General features: G+C 42.2%; 1 protein-coding gene across 3 annotated transcripts in view; it reads right to left on the reverse strand.

Annotated features, from left to right (window-relative positions):
• Positions 1–20,166, reverse strand: part of MAML2 (mastermind like transcriptional coactivator 2) — a 376,376-nt gene extending 356,210 nt beyond the window's left edge. Inside the window, exons 1-2 of one of the 3 annotated variants that reach the window (XM_030917576.1) lie at positions 19,755–20,092; positions 18,229–18,865 (exon numbers count right to left, since the gene is read on the reverse strand). In XM_030917576.1, the coding sequence (XP_030773436.1) occupies positions 18,229–18,741 (513 nt within the window). In that variant the 5' untranslated portion in view covers positions 18,742–18,865; positions 19,755–20,092. Of the gene's footprint in view, positions 1–18,228 lie in introns of all 3 variants that reach the window. The other 2 variants (XM_030917578.1, XM_010375429.2) reach the window with 2 other exon arrangements.
• Between the last annotated feature and the right edge of the window lie 357 nt (positions 20,167–20,523).

Raw genomic sequence — 20,523 nt, forward strand, 5'->3', positions numbered from 1 at the left:
AACCCATCTGCATGCTCAGAGATAAGAGGTTTTTGTGTCTTCAAGGAACTTACCTGTCTTCAAGGCACTTACAATGATGTTAATTAACTTATTTAAACCCCAAACTTATTCTATAAATGGATTTGAGGCCCACTCACACTATAATCTGGTCCTGATGCATTCCTTCATAGGAATGAACAATTCATCCGGACTCTCTACTGATGATGCTCCACGTTTGGATTCCTGAACCCTGAAGAATCTATCCCAGAAACCGGTCAGCCATGCTGCCCTCTCTGTGCCTGCAGGTTAGACGTCGACAATGAACCACCACAGCTGCCTTTCCCACTGTGCATAGGTATGGCCTTAGAATCCTCCACACAGCCCTCCAGGTGGCTACTGAAAGCTACCCTGGAATGCCAGTCAAAACATGTGTCACTCATAGTCTACATGTTCAGGCACTTTCTACCTCTTAGAAAAGAGACGACTGGCAACAGTCTCAAAGAGTAATCTGTGGCCCCTAGGCATTCGTTCTGAATTTCATCTGCAGCTTAGATGACTGGTTAGTTCTAATCATCATTGACTTTCAAATGTCTTGTTGCACTTGCCTTCCAAATTCAGGCTTGGACCATGTGTGAGTTGAGTCTGATAATATCTATGTAATTATCTGCTCCTATACGAGGTGTGAAGTCATGATTAGAAACATGGGCCCTGGCATCATCCTGCCGTATTCAAATTCTGACTCCACCACTTGTGGTTGCATGACCTGGGCATGTTCCTTCACCTAATTCGTCAATTTCCTCACTTGCCAAATGGGAATAAGATAGTACCTATTTCATAGCGTAATTGAAAAGATATGTTAACATTCAGAAAACACGTAGAAGAGGGCCTGGCATGATAAACACTTAATACATGAGATTTTTTTTTTTTAAATGTGTTGAACCAAAAGGATGCCTTGAAGATCAGTATCTCACATTTGGTGCACAATACATTCAGCCACAGGAATATAAAGAACTGCAGTCCTTTAAAAATTCATGCTTGCCACAGTGTGGTTCAACACACGTTTATGGAAAGCTTGTGTAATAGATGTCTGACACTATTGTAGGCCACAGAAATACAAAAATAAATAAGGCACATCTTCACCTTGAAGCAAAATCTCATCAATTATGAGTCCCCACATTTTCTCCAGGTAATGAGAAAACATTCATCAGCTTAAACAACCTGTTCCCTACTTGAATCTGAATGGATTCAAAATCACTTCTCAGCAAACAGCTTCAGGTCTCTCCCTAAAGTTCCATCTAAGATATTCATTCTGAAATAAGCAATGGTAAGGAGAAAAACTTAAGAGACCAATCTTGGTGGCAGAGAAGAGTCTGTTTCTTTAATTCAAGATCAAGTTTCTCTTCATAATGACCTTGTAGCCCTCACTCCTCAGACTTGCTGGCTGACTAGACCCACAAGAAATACAGGTACCAAATTGTAGGCTTTCATACATTAAAAGGTTTTCTCATCTTGCCTTATATTCTTACAAATTATTGGATTTAAATAAGAAAAAACAAGACTCTTGTTTCAGTCTCTCTTATTCTAGACTTGGTGTGTCCTGGGTGTCTGACATCCTCATTCCATTCATGATTGCCATTCTTTCTAGGGGAGTCATTGCTTCAAATTATGTGTGGGTGTATGTCTGGGAGCTGAAGACATTCAACGTCCCCATCTAGTTGCAAATTTAGTTATGCATTTGGGGTTTAGCTATTCAACTTTGCCAGCTTTGTGCCTCCTGCATAGGTCCAGGAGCCCCAAGGGTAGACTGATGTTTACTAGTGGAGTTAGCACAGACAAGTTTGAGCCTCTCATACCTGTCTCTAAAACGAGGGTAATAATACTCCAGAGAAGAAACTGAAATGATGTTTAAACTGAAATAATGAAATAACACGCTCTATAAACTGCAAATTTGCTATTCAAAAGTAAGGTATTATTACCATTTCTCAGCTTCTCTAAGTCTGTGTCACATTGGTAAACTACAGATAGCGCCATCTTTTTCACTGATAGAATAAGGTTTCTGCGAGGACTCGTACATATATTATTACTATGACTATTACAAATGCGAGTTATCTTCCTTAGATTTATGCCTGTACCTCCTTGGGACACTGATCTTTTTTTTTTTTTTTTTTTTTTTCTGTTTCTATAAAGAGGAACAATATTCTCCTTCACAAACGGTACCTTTCAGCAGTTTCTCTTTAATTCTCAAACCTCGATGATTTCTAACAAAATGATCACAGTAGCTCCAAGGCACAGAAGATGCTGACAAAACCACCTTCTTCCCTGGAAACATCGAAATCAACATTTCACACAGACTGGCCAAAGTAGCACACAGCCTGGGCCAGAAAGACCACTGTGCAGGCAGATGTCCAGGCTTGGAGCAGCCACGGGCATAGAAACCCCTCTTCTAGCTCTGTAGGTAGAAGTTTGTTTGTGGTTATCACCTTCCACAGAGTTTCCCAGATTTGCTTTCTTTTAATTAACCCAAATCAATCTCCAGTCAGCCATATGAAGGAACAAAGAGCTGTGCATTATGTCACCAGTTAAATTTCTTTTTCCTTTGTTTATTTGTTTACTCTCTGTCTACCTCGCCCCCCATTAAAATGTAAACTCCATCAAACAAGAACTCTCTCTGTGGCTCAAGGGCCTGGCACAAGACCCAACATGTAGTAGGCACTCAACATCTGTAACCCTATTCCATCATCTTTTTCCTTGCACCAACATTTTCCTCTTACGGGAGACTGGGCTTTAGAATTTAAACCTAGGAAGAATTTTAAGAAATAATCTATTCCATGTACTTTTCAAATGGTTGTAGCACTGGAACTCTGTTTTTGATCACACTAATGCCTGCGAGTGTGTATGTGTGTGCATGTATGTTGTGTGTGTGTATGTGTGTTTTAAATGCATAAACAAGAGGTTAAGACCTTGGAGTCCAATTGCATGACCCTCCTTCTTTCTTTTGTATCCCTTCCCTGAAAGTCTTAAAAACTATCTTGAGTTTAGGCTGGGCACAGTGGCTCAGGCCTGTAATCCCAGCACTTTGGGAGGCCGAGGCGGGTGGATCACAAGGTCAGGAATTCGAGACCAGCCTGGCAAAAATGGTGAAACCCCATCTCTACTCAAAAAATACAAAAAATTAGCCGGACGTGGTGTGGTGGGCCCCTGTAATCCCAGCTACTCAGGAGGCTGCGGCAGGAGAAGCGCTTGAAACCGGAAGGCAGAGGTTGCAGTGAGCCGAGATCGCGACATTGCACTCCAGGAAACAAGTGCGAAAGTCCGTCAAAAGAAAAAAAAAAAAAAAAACTATCTTGAGTTTAAAAGCCATTTATCTGTTCATTGACTTAACAAATATTTATTGTGAACACAAAATGTGCCGGGAACCACTAGGGCTTAGGATACTTGTGGTGAATAACACCGCCCAGGTTCTTGGTCTCATAGAGCTTACATTGAATGGAATGTAGGGAACAACGGGAAATGCACCAATAAAGAATCAAAATAATTCACATAGTGATAAAAATTACGAAGAAAACAAAAACTCTGTAATGAGATAACATGATGGGAGATTTAGCGAGAGAAGGAGATCAGTCATGTATGTCTGCTCCAGGAGGTGATATTTGAACTGAATCCTGTACGACAAGAATAATGCAAAATGCTAGGGAATCCACCCCGTATGGGTTGCTGATGGGGAAATAAAGAGGCAAAGGTGGGATGACTGGCCCCGAGGTCGTCCTGTTAGTCAAAGCCTGGACCAGAATGGGGGTCTTTTGTCACTCCACACTTATCATTGTAATATAATGGAGTTTTTTCTTAGTTTCTGTAATTGGCAGGTGCTTGTCTTCTGGCACAACTTCCTTCAAAAACTGATATTCTTTCCCATATACTTTTATTTTATTTATTTATTTATTTTTTGAGACAGAGTCTTGCTCTGTTGCCCTGGCTGGAGTGCAGTGGCGCAATCTCGGCTCACGGCAACCTCTGCCTCATGGACTCAAGTGATTCTCCTGCCTCAATAGGATTACAGGTACCTGCCACTATGCCCAGCAAATTGCTTTTTTATTTTTTAGTAGAGATGGGGTTTCACCATGTTGGCTAGGCTGGTCTTAGAACTCCTGACCTCAGGTGATCCGCCTGCCTCAGCCTCCCAAAGGGCTTGGATGGCAGGCATGAGCAACCGTGCCCAACCCTTTTCCGTACTCTTCAATGTATTTCTTCAATTCTTATTTATCTAACAAGTCACTCATGTAACCAACTTCTGTTCATATATATTAAAAATAATCAGACCAACACGGTGCCTCACGCCTGTAATCCCAGCACTTTGGGAAGCCAAGGCAGGCAGATCACCTGAGGTCAGGAGTTCGAGACCAGCCTGGCCAACGTGATGAAACCCCATCTCTACTAAAAATCCAAAAATTAGCCAGGTGTGGTGGTGCACGCCTGTGGTCCCAGCTACTCAGGAGGCTGAGGCAGGAGAATCACTTGAACCCAGGAAGTAGAGGTTACAGTGAGCCAAGATCGCGCCACTGCATTTCAGCCTAGGTGACAGAGTGATATTCCATCTCAGAAAAAAATAATAATAACAACAATCAAAAACAAAGCACGCGCGTGTATGTGTGTGTGTGTGTGTGATGGGAGCTTAAGGTATATTTCCTAAGCAAAGGTAAGACCTCATCTATTGGGAAAGAAAGGCAACTTGACTTCCTTTATTTTAATATTTTCGAAAAGAAAAGCCATGTTGCATAACACCAATATATTTTCACCTAAAGTTCCAGAAAATCTTAACAGATGAAATTCTAAGGTGTTTAGAGGTAACTGAAAAAAATGTCACTATCTTTATGGCTTCAACCTAACAATGAAGCTGAATGTGTCTACTCTCAGCTTGAATGAAATAAAATAGCAACCACAACCAAATGACCTTGTTCACTTTATGCTAGTAACATCTTGCTCTGTTGGTGAAAAAAAATGCTCGGGCTGGCTCAGAGCCTAAGATGTGATCCACAGACACCCCACGCCACCCCCCAAGATTGTACGAGTCATAAAGAAGTGATTGGAAGAGCTGTGCTCTAACGGAATCAAGAGATAGGGAGGCAGAGAGGGGACTGTGTTATCGTAAAAATTCTTTAATGTCTGTTTGGGAAAATTTTTCTTTGTTGGTTTGCTCTTAGGAGCAGATCCTGTGCATTTCTTTTTTCCAGTTCTATTAAATCCCTAAACAGAGCTGAGTTTTAAGGGCTTAGGGCTGCCCTTGGGAAATAGGTGATTATACTCTCTGCTTAGGGTTTTAGTGATAAGAAAAAAAGAGGCAGTGGATTGAATTCCCCTCCCCCAGGCCAATTTCTCAGTGACTTTCTTTTATAGTTCCCCGTTAAAGCAGAGAGGTATTTTAAAAATGAAGTGGTGACACATATAAAATCCCATCTATCAATCTGCACTTTTCAATTGCTATGTGTATATGAGAAAGAGATAGACAAACAGATGGAGAGACGGATGTATGTAGCTGAAAGACTAGTCCATTCCTTAGTAGGAGGCTCTACAGAATATTTTCCTCTTTTTTTTTTAATGTTTCATGTAATTATTTCACAAGGGGTAGTCGCTTGGGAATCTTTACCCTACAGAAATATTAAAAGTGTAATTGGGAGGATCTAGGGGAAAAAAAATCAGTACTCCCTCTAAAAATAAATTTAATGAATCAAACTCTACTCCTATAAATGTATTTCTTAAACTGGAACCCTAAGTCCCTCAAAATATGGCCAGATATAGAGTGATTTGTTCATTACTTCTAGAAAGGGTATTCAACAATTAATATAGCTTGGCTCTCCCCCTTCCACCATGGCTGGACCTTGTCCCCCAGATATCTTCAGACCCTCCTCACTAGTACAAAACATTCCCAACTTTGTCACTGTTCCTTTCAATCCCTCCTCAATAAATATATGTAAGAAGAGACTGAAATTTGAGAAACAAAATCAAAATATCAGGGAACTATGCAAAGTGTGTCATACCAAAAGAAGCCTTAGAAGTGATACAAGCCACATACCAAGTGCCACTTACTGTTTTTCCAAGAAGCAAAGTAAATATCAGAGAAGTTAAAGGATATGACTAAATTGCCCTACTAGGTAGTATCAGAGCCAGCACTAGGAACTTCAATACCCAATCCTCTGACCAGTACTCTCAAACAGTATCGCTACTAATAAGTATAGTAAGTAGGTATAATATAGTATGAATATATCACTCCTTATTATTTGTTGTGAAGGCTAAGATGGAAAAAATGAGGCTGTTAGAGTAATTTCCTATCAAAAAGAGTGACAGAGTTTAGAAGCAGTGCTCTTAAAGATGCGAATGTGCTTACTTTTCCTGTCTGCTGTACCTGCTAACAAAGTCTTCTGTGACCTAGAAGATCGAATGCAATTACATTGCCCATATATATTTGCTATGCTGTTTGAGTCTCCCAAGGGCAGCATAACAGTACAAAGGGAGTGACATCTTTATGAGGTTAACCCTTTTCTATTTTAAGGGTAGACTACTGAAGGCAGATGTGTTCCACGGAGCGTAGCAAGAATGCTTGAAATTTGGTAGTCAGAAGGAATGACAGCATCATCCAGGCGGGGAAAAATTAATTGTTGTTTAGAGGAACAGTGATCTGAAGAAGCCTAGGAGAATGTTGATGCACATTAAGTGAATGTGAATTGACAAAGGGGGAACTTGTATGAATTGTAATACATTGAGAAGAGACAAAGAGAAAGCAGGGAAACTAATGTTTAAGCTCTTCCATGTACCAGACAAAACTGTAGGCTCATTCATAAACTGTATTATCTCATTTAATCCCCACAACCTTTCGAGATAGCTACTATTATCCTGAAAAGCAGAGTTATGAGGCTCAAAGACGTTAAGTAACCAGTCCAAGATAACACAGCTAATGAAACAGAGTCATTTTCCATGCTAAAATTTTCCAGCTCTGATTCTGTTAAACTTTGCTACTTACAAACCACCCCAAAAGTTAGTGGCTTAAAACAATGATGTAATATTTCTCATAATTCTGTAGATTGGCTGGGCAGTTCCTCTGCTGGTTTCACCTGGGCTCACTTGTGTGGCCACATTGAGCTGGAAGATTGGCTGGGTCCAAGATGGCCTCACTCGTGTGTGGGTAGTTGGTGCTGATTAGAGTCGGGGCACCTTGGTTCTCTGCATGTGGATGCTCATCTCCCAATTAGTTAGACTGGCTTCCTTACATGTTGGTCTCGGGCCCGTGTTCCAAGAGGGCTTCATGAAGGCCATCCTCAGAAGTAGCACCTGTCATTTCTGTCACATGTTATTGGATAATGCAAGTCACGAGGCCAATCGAGATTCAAGGGGGAAAATAGCATCCATTTTTTGATGCAAGGAATGGCAAAGTTACATTACAAAGGGGCATGTAGGGTGGAAGGGATCATTATGATCATTTAAAAAGCAATCTACCAGCCAGGCATGGTGGCTGATACCTGGAATCCAGCACTTTGGGAGGCTGAGGTGGGCAGATCCTTTGAGCCCTGGAGTTTGAGACCAGCCTGGGCAACATGGTAAAACACTGTCTCAACAACAACAAAAAATACTAAAATTAGCCAAGGGTGGTGGCGTGCACCTGCAGTCCCAGCTACTCAGGAGGCTGAGGGTGGGAGGATCGCTTGAGCCCGGGAGACAGAGGTTGCAGTAAGCAGAGATTGTGCCACTGCACTCCAGCCTGGGTGACAGAGTGAGACCCTGTTTCAAAACAATAACAAACAAAAAAGACAATCTAACATAGGCTCTAAACTCCATGCTACTCCTACTACCAAAATATTAATAAAAATACCAAATTTCCCCTGTTCTTTTTATAGGTTTATTAAAAATCCTTAATCAAATGACTACTTTTTATAACCTGGAATAGATGTCAGGAAAACTTGGGTTCTAGTCCAAGATCTATTGCTATGGATTCTTGGAGGCTTTCTCTTAAAAAAAAAAAAAAAAAAAAAAATGAGCTTTAAGGCCAGGTGCAGTGCCTCACGCCTATAATCCCAGCACTTTTTGGAGGCCAAGGTGGGTTGATCACTTGAGGTCAGGAGTTCGAGACCAGTCTGGCCAACATGGTGAAACCCCATCTCTACTAAAAATAAAAAATAAAAAGAAAAAAGAAAAAAATTAGCCAGGCGTGATGGTGGGTGCCTGTAATCCCAGCTATTTAGCAGGCTGAGGCAGGGGAATCATGCGAACCCAGGAGGCGGAAGTTGCAGTGAGCCAAGACTGAGCCATTGCACTCCAGCCTGGGCAAAAGAGTAAGACTCCATCTCAAAAAAAAAAAAAAAAAAAAGCTTTGGCCAGGCGTGGTGGCTCACGCCTGTAATCCCAGCACTTTGGGAGGCAAAGGCGGGTGGATCACGAGGTCAGGAGATCGAGACCATCCTGGCTAACGCGGTGAAACCCCGTCTCTACCGAAAATACAAAAAATTAGTAGGGCGTGGTGGTGGGCGCCTGTAGTCCCAGCTACTCGGGAGGCTGAGGCAGGAGAATGGCATGAACCCGGGAGGCAGAGCTTGCAGTGAGCTGAGATCGTGCCACTGCACTCCAGCCTGGGCGACAGAACGAGACTCCGTAAAAAAAAAAAAAAAAAAAAAAAAAAAGCTTTAATTTCTTCATCTATGAAAAGAGGATTTGGTCTGTCTTCTAAGGGCTCATACAACTCTATAAATTGTAGAATAGTGTCCTATTTTTAGACTAATATGAACTGGTCCTCTAGGAGGATGGACAGGATAGAGATGAGAGAAGGCTAGAAATGAGATGGCTTCTGTTTTGCAACTCACTCTCTTTCATTGCTCTGGGTGTAGAATTTGGGAGGTAGGGAGCAAACAGAACTCCTGCCCATATGTGGTTGTAATCTTACATGATCTGGCTGCTACTCTGTTTTCATTTATTATATGCTAAAGCAGCATGGGTCCTCCACCATTGTACCAAGGATTAAAGTACAAGTTGTCACTTTAAGGGCTTCTAGACCTGGTTAGACAAAACAATTCCCATGCAACAGGCACTCACACTAGCTAAGCAGATCGGAGAGGTGAAAGGGCTCCTGAGCCAGTGTCTTCGTGAGGGAAATGCTTAGCTGGGAGCTCTCTCAGAAAGATATTGTTGCCTAGTCTTTGGAAGATCAGGTTCCCAAGGAGAAAACTAATGTTTAATTTAGCACAAAGACAGCTCAGCGTCACTCTCTGGGGGACTGAGCCTGCAAACAGATCCACATGCAAAGAATCTAAGGGAGAAAAGGAAACTCTCTTGGGTGTAGTGGCTCCAGGAACTTGGGCCCAAACTTTACTAAACGGTTGCCTCTGTCTGTTGTTTCTGTCAGGAGGATAGCTCCTCTTTCCTGTTTACTCTCATGTCTGCACTTTGCACTTTAGCACTTCCGCGAAACAACCAAATGGGATAATACACTAGCACATACTTTTTGTGCTGTCTGAAATTAAGTACTGCGGTGTGGCAATCAAATGTGCAAGCCCTAGCTGGTTTAGCAAGTATCAGAAACTTAGGTGAACAGAAACATCAACAACAACAAAAAACCCTCATTTCTCGGCTGCTTAGCCAGAGAATGTTTTTATTTTTACATAATTTAGACTCCAGAGACCTCCAGAAATGAGCATTTTACACATAAGTAAGACACAGTACAGTACATATTGCATTCAATTAAGCTACCTCTTTGCACCCTGGTTACCAGGACTCTAAGAGATTATACTGTGTATCCAACAGACTCCTGGTAAGTTATTAGAGGTTGTAGCAGACTTTTGCTTTAACTAAATTTTCTTAGACATGTAATTAACTTTCCACTGAAATCTATGAGAGCTACCTGAGGAGAACTCTGTTGTACAATGAGGCATTTAAGGTGTTGGGCTTCATGTGGGTGAGAGTTATTAGAGGGCTGGATAAGAATCACAAATATAACTCAGCCACATTTCTGACAAAAGATAAATTTTAAAACAAAAATGTTAATGATTCCATGTTAATGTATGAATCTGCCAGAACGACTCAGGAACTAAGAACATTGTTAGAAACAAAACAACCCAACTACATTTGACACTACATTTCCTAAGCATTATTACCCTCAAGAAAGGGGAGGAATCTCAGGTTAAATCACGAGGAGTAAGCGAGAGAAAAAAAAAAACAGATAAAAATTTTTGACTACATTCTCTGTTCTGAATTTAGACAATAAATCCATCCTTGCCCAAATATAATCTACTAAAGAACAGACTATTTGTTTTCTAATCCTGTCACTTCATAGAAACATCATGCTTTCAATTAAGAATTATCATCACTAAAACTTGCTTTGAACCCTTGGCAACATCTTCCTCATTTTTTTTTTTTTTTTTTTTTTTTATGGGCAATCACACTTGAGGAGGTACTGAGTAAAGAAGAGATTCTGAGGCGAGAGCCACATCAAGGCATGGAAATTTCAACATGCTCCTGCTTAGGGTTGGAAAGAGGGCAAATCTGTGTTGCCTATTCATCTGCAGATGCAGTAAGTTAGCAACTTTAGCCAGGGATCTGGCTTTCAAGAGCATAAATTTAAATCTCCACAGTAGGGAGCTTCTAACCTTTTGTGCCTCTAGGACCAAATTCACTTAAGAATTATTCATTAATTTCGATTAACAATTCAATTAAATTGGTTTTTCTATTCAGTTCCAATGATTCAAAACTCTCAATAGATGGTTTAAATTGTTCATTTACCTACTAAGCCCATACTTCACACTTGCTGGGTAACTGAATGGAAACCCAGACTGAATTCTAGAAGTAAGGAGTCAAGTGGACATTCACTCTACTCAACTTCTAGATTAGGAGTCCTAGAATCCTAGGATTGGAAGAGGTAGTACTTGGTCCCATTCTCAAGAAGGACACTATTTAACATTCTAGGGAGATGTAAATCTATCCCGGGTAATGTCTTCATATTCAACTATTGAGGGAACTGATAAATGATACTCTTCACTAATCATTTTAAGTAACCATTAAAAAGAAAAGCCATGCTCTTCCTCTAAATGTCTGAGGCATTACTGGAAACAGAATTCTGGGCTGGGAAACCTATGAATCTGATTCAGGTATGTTACTTCAGACACTAATAGTTAACAGCTAGAATTTATTGAGGCTTTACGAGGTGCTAGGCAATTGCTTCATTTAATCAACAGCTCTAAGAAGTTAATTCTGTTACTATCACTCCATTTCACAGTCGAGAAAACTGAGGCAAGGTAATTTAATTGACCTATCCAAGAAAACACAATTAAGTGGTAGAAGGGTGATTTGAAATATGGTCGTCTCACCTCAGAGTTGAGTTAAGATCTCAGGCTCTTAACTGCTATGCTTCTTTGCCTCCTTATACAAGCCAACTGTAACAGTTCTATTTCTAACCCCACTCACCTCCCTTCTATACTGTAAATTCAAAGAGGGCAAAGGCTATACTGAAGTGTCCATCAATGTATTCCTGGCACAGTTCATGGCACAGAAGAGCTGTACAAAGATTATTTACTGAATTAATGAATATTTTCCCAAACTCTAAAAAGAACCCATGCATACAATCTTGATGTAAGAGTTTAAAACCTTTGCTAAAACATTAAGACCTTTGGAGAGCTATGGCATGTGTCAGTATTGTCATTTGCCCATTTTCATGTCCATTCCTTTAGTAATTTGGCTATGGTAGGGTCCAGCTTTCTAGTCCTCAGTCAGTGGAGAATATGTGAACTTCTCTCTTCATGTCCTCTATAGGGAAGTGGAATAGCCTTTGCTCTTTTACCTCTGTTTCTCACAAATGTGTAGGCAAAGGTTGAAGCTGGTCAATAGCCCACTAACTACCGTCAGCATCCCAAGCATCATGCCATGAATCAAGGAAGAAGGAGATGTTGGTTTTTCTCCTTTGCCATCTTTCCTTAGGGTCCCTTACCTTTGCCTTGTAAACAAGAACCAAATGGGGGAAACTGGTATCCAAGTGGACCTCAAGACAAGTAAAAAATTTGTAACACATCTATATTACAAGCAAAGAAATAAGTACATCTCAAAGACCATCTATAATAATGCTTTTCTCATGAATTTTTGTTCATGATTTTTTTAATAATGAGAAGATCTTTTCCACATTAGTATACAGGCAAACTCATTTGTTGGGAAGACTTATTTACACATCAAGAGAGTATATACACTTTTACCAACAGGGCAATTCTTGTTTGCACTGGAAGGCCAAGTGAACCTAAGAAGCGAGGTATAGCTTGGTCTGCTTCTTTTACTTCCTCTTCTGCATCTAGCTAGTGTGCTTTAAAACTATCTCCTTTTAGTGTCAAAGGGCATGTCACGCAGTATATAACTCACCATGAATGGGAGAAGTGTGTAAATAGCAAGGCATTAAGCAGCTCAAGGGACTTGAAGATAGGTAGTGCAGAGCACTTAGGCAATGCGCTATGAGAAGAGGCTGCTGGAGGGGAAATGTAATACTTGTCTTCAAGTATATGAAGGATTATTATTGCATCATAGCTGCTGATTCCTCGGAGCCGTCCGTGCTCTACTGTTTTCCAGGGCTTCTGATTTGCTCTTACCAGACCTCCAGGCCCTCCAGGATGTGGATCAATCTCATTTATCCCCCTCAGTACTCACGTCTAACCACACTCAGTCAAGCTCTGCTCTCTGTTCCCCAAACACTAAACTTACATGCCTGTACTCAGCGACCCCAATCCCACATTTCTGTATTTTCTCCCTCTTCTCAGGCCCTGCTGGTGACGCATGTTCTCATATAGCTATCCCTGGCCTATATTTGAATCTCTCTACTACCAACTACTTGCGGTACTCATGTTTTGAGCACCTACTATGTATCAGGCACTATGCTGACTGTTTTGCTAAATAACTCTAGCTGGTTTTTGCAGATGAAGATACTGATGCCAAGAAAATAACAAAAGTATTTTTTCTCATATTCATACAGCTAGTAGGTATAATATAGGGACCTGAATATGGGTCTAACTATAAAATCTATGCATTAAATTATTCCATTTACTCTAAGCTTCAGTTTCCTTATATGTAAAATGGGACAAATGTTGATTACTCACCTGTTTTTTGCAGGCATTACATAAAATAGGTAATTAAAAAGCCTTGCACATTCTAGGACTCAGTAAATATTTGTTCCTCTCTTCCTCTGATTTTTCTATATCAGTTTTGGTCCATTCTATCTGGTTAGTACTTTTCCTGTTACTTTATTGAAGTGGTCTTGCATTCCATTAGGCTGTAAGTAAGCAGGGACTATGTCTTTAGCTGTATTTCTCCTTATCCTCCCAGGAAGCCTGCTGGAGTGTGACAGAAATTAGCATGAAAATGCAAAAGAAAAATTTAGAATTGGTTTCACTAAACATTGCCCTGCCTATGAACATAAACATACATAAGGGTCTGGATTAAAGAACAAGAAAGCAGTAGAATCCATTCAGAAAGGCTTAGCTGCCATGCCTAGCAGAACTGGGTGACTGTTTTCAGATTCCCTTTCAGGCCTTCTTAGATTAAATAACAGTGCTAAACACAAACACAAACAACAACAACAACAAAACAAAAACAGCTAATTATGGCCACTCTCTTAGGCATATTTAATTGCTATGTCTAAGAATATCTGAAAGCCCATATTTAAACATATTGGTATTTAAAAATGTTTATAATACAGAAGCCATAAGTGATTAAACATTAAGATTTAGAAACATTTGATGAACATCACCAACCAATATTATTTCAAAGAAAGCAGACGCCTTCTATAAACAAACATGGACCTAAACAAGCAAGATATCTTGGTTTATATAATAACATCATCTTGATGTCAAAGAAAGGTTTTTATCAATTTTTGGTAAAGTATTATACTAACTCTTTTCTCCACTTGAACCCTTTTGCCTTTGTGAGATCTTATAATTATATTTACTTGAAATAAGTGGTAGGAAGTTCCTAGATAGGTAAGAATTCTCCTTTTTTTTTTAACTTTGTTCTAGAAAACAGAACAAAAATAGGTCAGTTTTTAAGGAAATGATGGCTGCATACATAAATAATATAAACACTCCTATCACGGTCCTGGGAGGACATTTATCACGTAGACAGCCATAGACACCCAGATCTGGCCTCCCACTTACAGCTCTCAACTTTTTAATTGTCAATTGGAAACTTGATTATTATCAGTTAAAAATAACCAGGGTACTCTGGCAATGATTTAACTTGTTTGACTTTCTTAAGCTAACAATTAACATTTTAGACTATTGTTGACAAAATATTTAACTTTCCCATGCATTTGTGTAAACAACTTTTCTAATATTCCTTAGATGTTCTGGGGGACACACCTTTCCAAAGCTTCCCAGGTCTGTGCAGAGGCCTGTAAAGTAGATGCATTCAAAGACTCCAAAGACTTTCATAGCATTGCACTAGGATTTCCTGGGACTTTCAGGAACACTTAAGTATACGGATATGTCAGTCTTATCTTGACAGCACGAAATTTGAAATGCCAATCCCTCTATTTACAATAAGAGCAATTTCATCATTTAAAACAGACAGCTGAAAGCTGAGTATACATTTAACCCCTAGAAAAACTGGTATTATCATTCATTGTTCAGAAGTTTATTACTAGTAATATAAGTTTATTACAACTAACACTAGTATTGCATTTCAGCAGTGCTTAATTTTTTCTAAAGCTTGCTCAGAAAAACACGCTCATTTGCTTCTCTCAACAAGCTGGGGCAGCATGATTGTCCTCTCTGTTCCACAGATGACTGCTAAGTGACTTGTCCTAGGTAACCCAGATGGTGATCCCGCAGGCACAAAACCAAGGGATGTAGGTTCCTTGTCCGATCTGTTTTCTTTCCTCCACATGACTTTAGAGAAAAGATAATCTCTGAAGCCAGAGATGACATGGAACCACTTATCTACTCATCCTAGCAATACAATCTATGCAACAGAAAAAGAGCTTGTCTCAGGCAAAAGGGAAAGATTAATAATGTACCACAGAAGCTCTAAACCTTACTGTTCCATGGACCAGCAATTATTCAGTTTTACAGTTCATTCAAAGATTCAAACATACTTCGCCAGAAAATGAGTTAGTGCCTAAAGTCTGCTCCAAGTGGTTAGAAATGCAGATCTGCTCAAAGCCCTATAATCCGGGCCCTCTGAAAGGCCCTGTTCCTGCAGTCTCTGCAGCACTGGGGCTTCCCCTGAACTTGTACTGGAGCTAAATGAAGAAACTGGCTGAGTAAGGGCTGTAGAATTAGGCTCTCAATGTGGACAGAATTAGAACTGGCTTGGAGGTTATTCTTGCATTGTTTTTGAAACTTAAGGCTATTGAAAGGATTCAGACATTATATATTCCTTGCTGTATAACACCCATGAAAGTCAACATTATCCCACCAAACAGAAGTTGTCCTTTCACCTTCATTCAACAAATATTACCCACTGTCTTCAAGGCATTGTACTAAAAAGTATGCAGGATACAAAGCTTTCATCTGAGGACACAGCACATATTTGATTTTAGATGATCAATATTCTCTCCCTTTCTCCAAAGGACATTTATGGCCACTTATGGCATACGAATTAACTATTAAAGTTACACATTCAACACACCCAAGCCACATAAATCTGGTTATAGACACAGTAGCAATAAAATTAAGAAAAAATTCTGACACCCTGAACAAAGGCCCTTTTAAAATTAATAGCATATCTGAAAATAAGAGGAGCCCGAGTAAAGTAAGACCTGCCGATGTAATGGGCTTGGTGAATCACTTCCAAATGCCCAGGCCTCCCTTTGGACACAATGTTATCAGGTTAATACAGCACTTGCATCACCATCTCTGAGTACCATGCTGAGTAACAACGGGCCAAATTTAGAAGCTAAAATGGAGAGGGAATTTCCAAAAACCAGTGCAATACCACATATTTTCAATGAAAAGCAACTACTAGAAATATACTATCTATCCCTTGTCCTCCTAACTTACACTGTGCCTCTCTGCATTATCACTACACCTGGAAATGGAGTTCCTCTAAGGGAATGTCTCAGGAGATGGCTGGTAGTTAGAAGAGAGAAAGATTCCCTCCTAGGCCAGGGGTAGCACAGCAGCCAGCTCTGGCTTCTGCAGCAGTAAGCTTTCAGTCGGGAAGGGCCAGACACTGCTCCCTTACTTCCCTCCCAGCATGGGTATTGCTACTGTAAAGTTACAATGACCACTAAAGTTGGTTTCATTTCCCATCATGAAACACCCTAGAAAAAAAAAAAGGCTGCCTTAGCTTACTTCCAAGTTGGACAAAAGCAGAAGCTCAAAGAACAAGGCCAGAGGCAAACATGCCACCTTTCCTTCAGAGGCTGGGCTGTGAAGGCCACAAGGGAAGCCCACTCTGGCTTTTATGGCCCCCTCCGGTCTTGGCACCCAGGCCAGAGATCAGTCTTCTCCACTCAGGGTTGGGCTGGGTGCCTCACTCGCGGTTCCATCCCCAGAAACACTTACCAGGAGACTGTGAAGCACACAAAGCCGCATTATTGGGAGACTTGCAGACAGATTATAAATTTACTGGGGACAATCAAGGCATTTAGATACTTTTGGCTGCAGATGCTGGTGACACACACATACATACAAACCTCATTCTTCTCTCCATTTGAGCAATTCTTTACCCCCCTCCTTTACCCTAACATCTTTTTTTCACAAAACAACCTCCCACTGCTTTCCTAGGGAATTCCAGGGAGAAGTGGGAATAGAGCAGGTGGTAGAAAAGGATATTAGGCTTTGAAGCTTTAATATAACCCCACAAGCTAATGCTATTCAAAGGTAAAACTGTAAACCTTCTGCAGTTGAACTGTTGGTAGTTATTTTTCATCTGGAGCTGACGTCAAGGAGTCCCATTTCTAGGTAGCCCTAGTAAATGTGTTTATGGTTGGGGAGAAAAGCACCATTCTACTCCCCAGAGGTTCCCAGAGCCTTCACCACCACGGACCCAGGCCAGGGATTAAGGGAAGCCAGAAAGAGCCATCCTGAGCGCCTGGCCAGAGGATGTCCTCTCCCAAGAGCTCAATATCAGGCTCCTTTGGAGGAGCAGTTAGACACAATAGCACCATCTCCTTTGGGCTTTTTGAGTACTTTGGGGCTTGCATGGCCATTTCCTGTTGCTTTTGCTAGGGCTGACCTAGGTAAACTGGAGCAGACATAGAATCCAGAAGCCTCATGGAGCTCCAAAAGGGAGGAAACCTGCAGGGCCACAGGGCAGGGTTCCACCTTCCACCAGAGGCTACTGGACCAGCAGCTTCGGGGGAAGCCTGCAAACAGCAGGCAGTCACCTGACCAGGACTGGCACTGAGAATCAATGATCCAAGGGATACTCCTCTGGGATGGGGTGTGTCTGCGCCTCTGGGGAAGAACTTCCAGCCAGAAACTTAATCAGAACTTTTGGGTTTGATATCTTTTCACTAGGAGTGGCTGAAGACAGGTATTTCCTAGGATGATGATCTGTGTAAATAGCTGCTTCGTGCCTGTCCACTTAACGAATGCTGGAAGTGAGCATTACTGGATTGGACTGGAGTGCTTGGGAAAAGAATCGAGATGTCGCTCAGGGGTGGGGGAGTCTAGAGGGCATCAGAGAGTAGGCCTCTTAAGAAACAGTGCCTCCCTAGTTTCTCTTTGGGATATTTTCCGCAAATTTTGTTTTTGACTGAGGGGACATTTGGGGAATTTGCTCTTTGTTACAGCTTACCATTTATGTTCTCTTAAGTGAAGAAGAAGGGGTCACTTCAAAAGGGAGAGGGGAAATGGGGCAAGGAGAAAAAGGCTTTGATAAAGGCCAGCTGGGCTGATAAATGCTTTGGGGCTGAAAAATGGCTTGGGGGCCTAATCAGGGTTGGCTGGCCAAAGCCGGAGGATCCATGAGATAGAACCTTCCTCAGTGGCTCAGATCTTGCCAGCTGGTAGCCTCTTCTTTTACAAGTTGTGGACCCCAGAGAGCCTCTGGAAAACTTGGGCGTCTTATCAGTTAAGGAATAGCCTATAAGTGAAGGAAAACTCAGGGGTGAGCACCAACAGAACATGATGAGTAGGCGCATGAAACCACCCAAACAACACACCCAATGGCCTTTGAGGTAGTCAGGTGACATCTTGGCCTTCTTCACTGCCATCCACTCTACCTTAGGCCAAAGCAACCTCTACCCTCACAAAAGGCCACAGGACCACAGCCAGAACCATGAGAAAGCCAGGTGCTTACCGCAATCAGGGCTGAGTTCCTCTGGTCCCCTGGGGTTGAAGCAGGTGGCTGCTGCTCTCCGTTTATCCCACCACTGCCACCATTATTGCTACTGTTCAGCAGGTGCTGCTGGTGGTGATGGTGATAGTCTGGTGGGGGCGGTGGGGCTGCTGTTGCTGCTGCTTGGGAGGCCGCAGGAGGAGCAGCAGGGGGCGGTGGAGGGGCTGTAGTGGTGGCAGCAGTGGCGATGGCCTTGGTGTGTTTGCCAGCCTTCCTTGCCCCCTGGCCATGTTGTACAAGGCTCAGGAGTTGCAAGGTGCTCTCTCTTTCCCGGTCTGAGCTCTCGGCCCTACCTCGTTCATAGCGTCCTTCACAGCTCAGGTGGTGTTGGCGGCAGACAGCGATCCGAGCCCGGAGGCGCTCCACGATAGCACTGTGCACTCTCGGGGTGACTGAGCCCCCTCCAAGGAGCCCCGCCCCAGAGGCCCCCCCTAGCCCTCCTGCGGGGGCCTGCGGGGGCGCTGTGTCCCCCATCTTACTGGACACAATGATTGCTGCCTCTGGGATGGTGAGGTGGAAAGAGGCTACTGCTGGCTATTGCAGGCAAGTCTGTTTTTGACAATGTGAGCTCAGTGTTCAGGGCCACATGAATAGAGGTCTTCAGAGGTTGTGGGGGAGCCGTGGAGAAGGTGTGGGGGAGGGGAGTTAGTAAAAAGACGGTGGGGAGAAAGAATAGAAATCAATTGCGGGGAGGATAAGTTGGAAACAAACCCTGATTAACTTACTCTAATTGCATTTGACAGCTCTGGAGAAGTTGGACAGAGTTGGTGGATTTTTTTCCCCCCACCAAGCTGATAAGAGCCACTAGGTACTTCGTAAACACACGATCTGGGGGTTAGATCAAGAATTCAGGGATTGTCCAGCAAGAGACAGAAACACACAGCAAAAGGAATTGAGAGAGGTATTAATAGAGAGGACTCCCCCTCACCTAGTTGTTTCCGACAATTCTTTATGGGGATGTTTCTGCAGAGAAACACATTTCTACCATGTCTATGTAACCGGCAGCCTTGACTTTTCCTCAGGTTAAATAAAAAACCAAAACAAAACAAAACAGTGCTGTTTCAGAAGATGTTTAAGTCACTGTTCAAAATGTGCAAAAATCAAGGGAGACTGTCTTTTGGCTTTTAATTTTTCCTCCCTTTCCTTTCGCTCCGGTGTTTTCTCCTCTTTGGGGGTACTGTAGGATGTTGTCTTCTCCCAAAAGAGGGAGACAGCTTTTCAACTGTTAACAATGTCAGTAATTGGACTTTTGGACCATGCTTTTTTCTTCAGCTAATCCAATCACCGGTAAAATCCTCACTCCCTCTAAGGTTTCCTAGCCTCAAATGAAAAGCAATCTTAAGTCGCTAGCCACTGAGAGAGATCCTTCAACACATTTTTTTCTTTCTCGCTTACGTTTCTATTCCTCACCCCCGGCTCTATTCTAATACAGTATCAAGAGAGACAAACTCTTCCGAGAGTAATTTACAAACGATGGTCAAACTTACAAACTTCCAGCAAATTGCACCGAGTCATGTCCAGCCACTTTTCTGTCCACTTTTGTACATTCCATCCCCGGCCAGTGGATCTGAGGGTCTGGACTCGCAATAAGCAATGTGGTTCTATCTCCTGTATTCGCTCCGCTTTATGGATTAAAAAAAAAAAAAAAAAAAAAAGTAGCTTGTATTTTCCTTTCTCTTTCTTGTCTGTTGTTAGCCGCTTTGCTGACACTGGCTCCCGCCCGGAGTCACGGCGATACACAGGCTTTCATTGTGCTCCGATAGGAGAGGGAGAGAAAGAGAGAGAGTGAGACAGAGAGGGAGAAAGAGAGAGCCAGCAAGCTGCAGATGGGGGTGGGGGGGCGGGGAGAGGGCGGGAGAGCTCGTTCGAGGCTCCCTGGTGGAAGGCTGGTGCCACTGCGCGAGTGAGTAATCGCAGCCAGGCACCGGGGAAAGGGGAACGCAGAGGGCCTCCCAGTGGCTGAAGAGGTAAATCCCAAGGCCTGCGCGTCTCAGCTGCCCTCGCTCAGCTCAGCCTCAGACTCCGCTAAGTGGGGAAGGCTGGGGAAATTCCCCAGCCTCTACACAACCATTTCACCAGCTCTAAATGTTTAAGAAATTCCGGGCCAGGAATGTGTTTTCCCTTTCAGCTCTACATTACGCCCTCCTGAGGATATAATTTTCATTTTTCAATATATTGTAAATGACACCACTGAGCAACCTAGCACGAGTTGTGTAAGCACCGAGGAAATGTTCATTAATAGAATAAGGAAGATAT

Source organism: Rhinopithecus roxellana, chromosome 15, assembly GCF_007565055.1.
Source record: "Rhinopithecus roxellana isolate Shanxi Qingling chromosome 15, ASM756505v1, whole genome shotgun sequence".
In the NCBI taxonomy this organism is placed as follows: Eukaryota; Metazoa; Chordata; class Mammalia; order Primates; family Cercopithecidae; genus Rhinopithecus; species Rhinopithecus roxellana.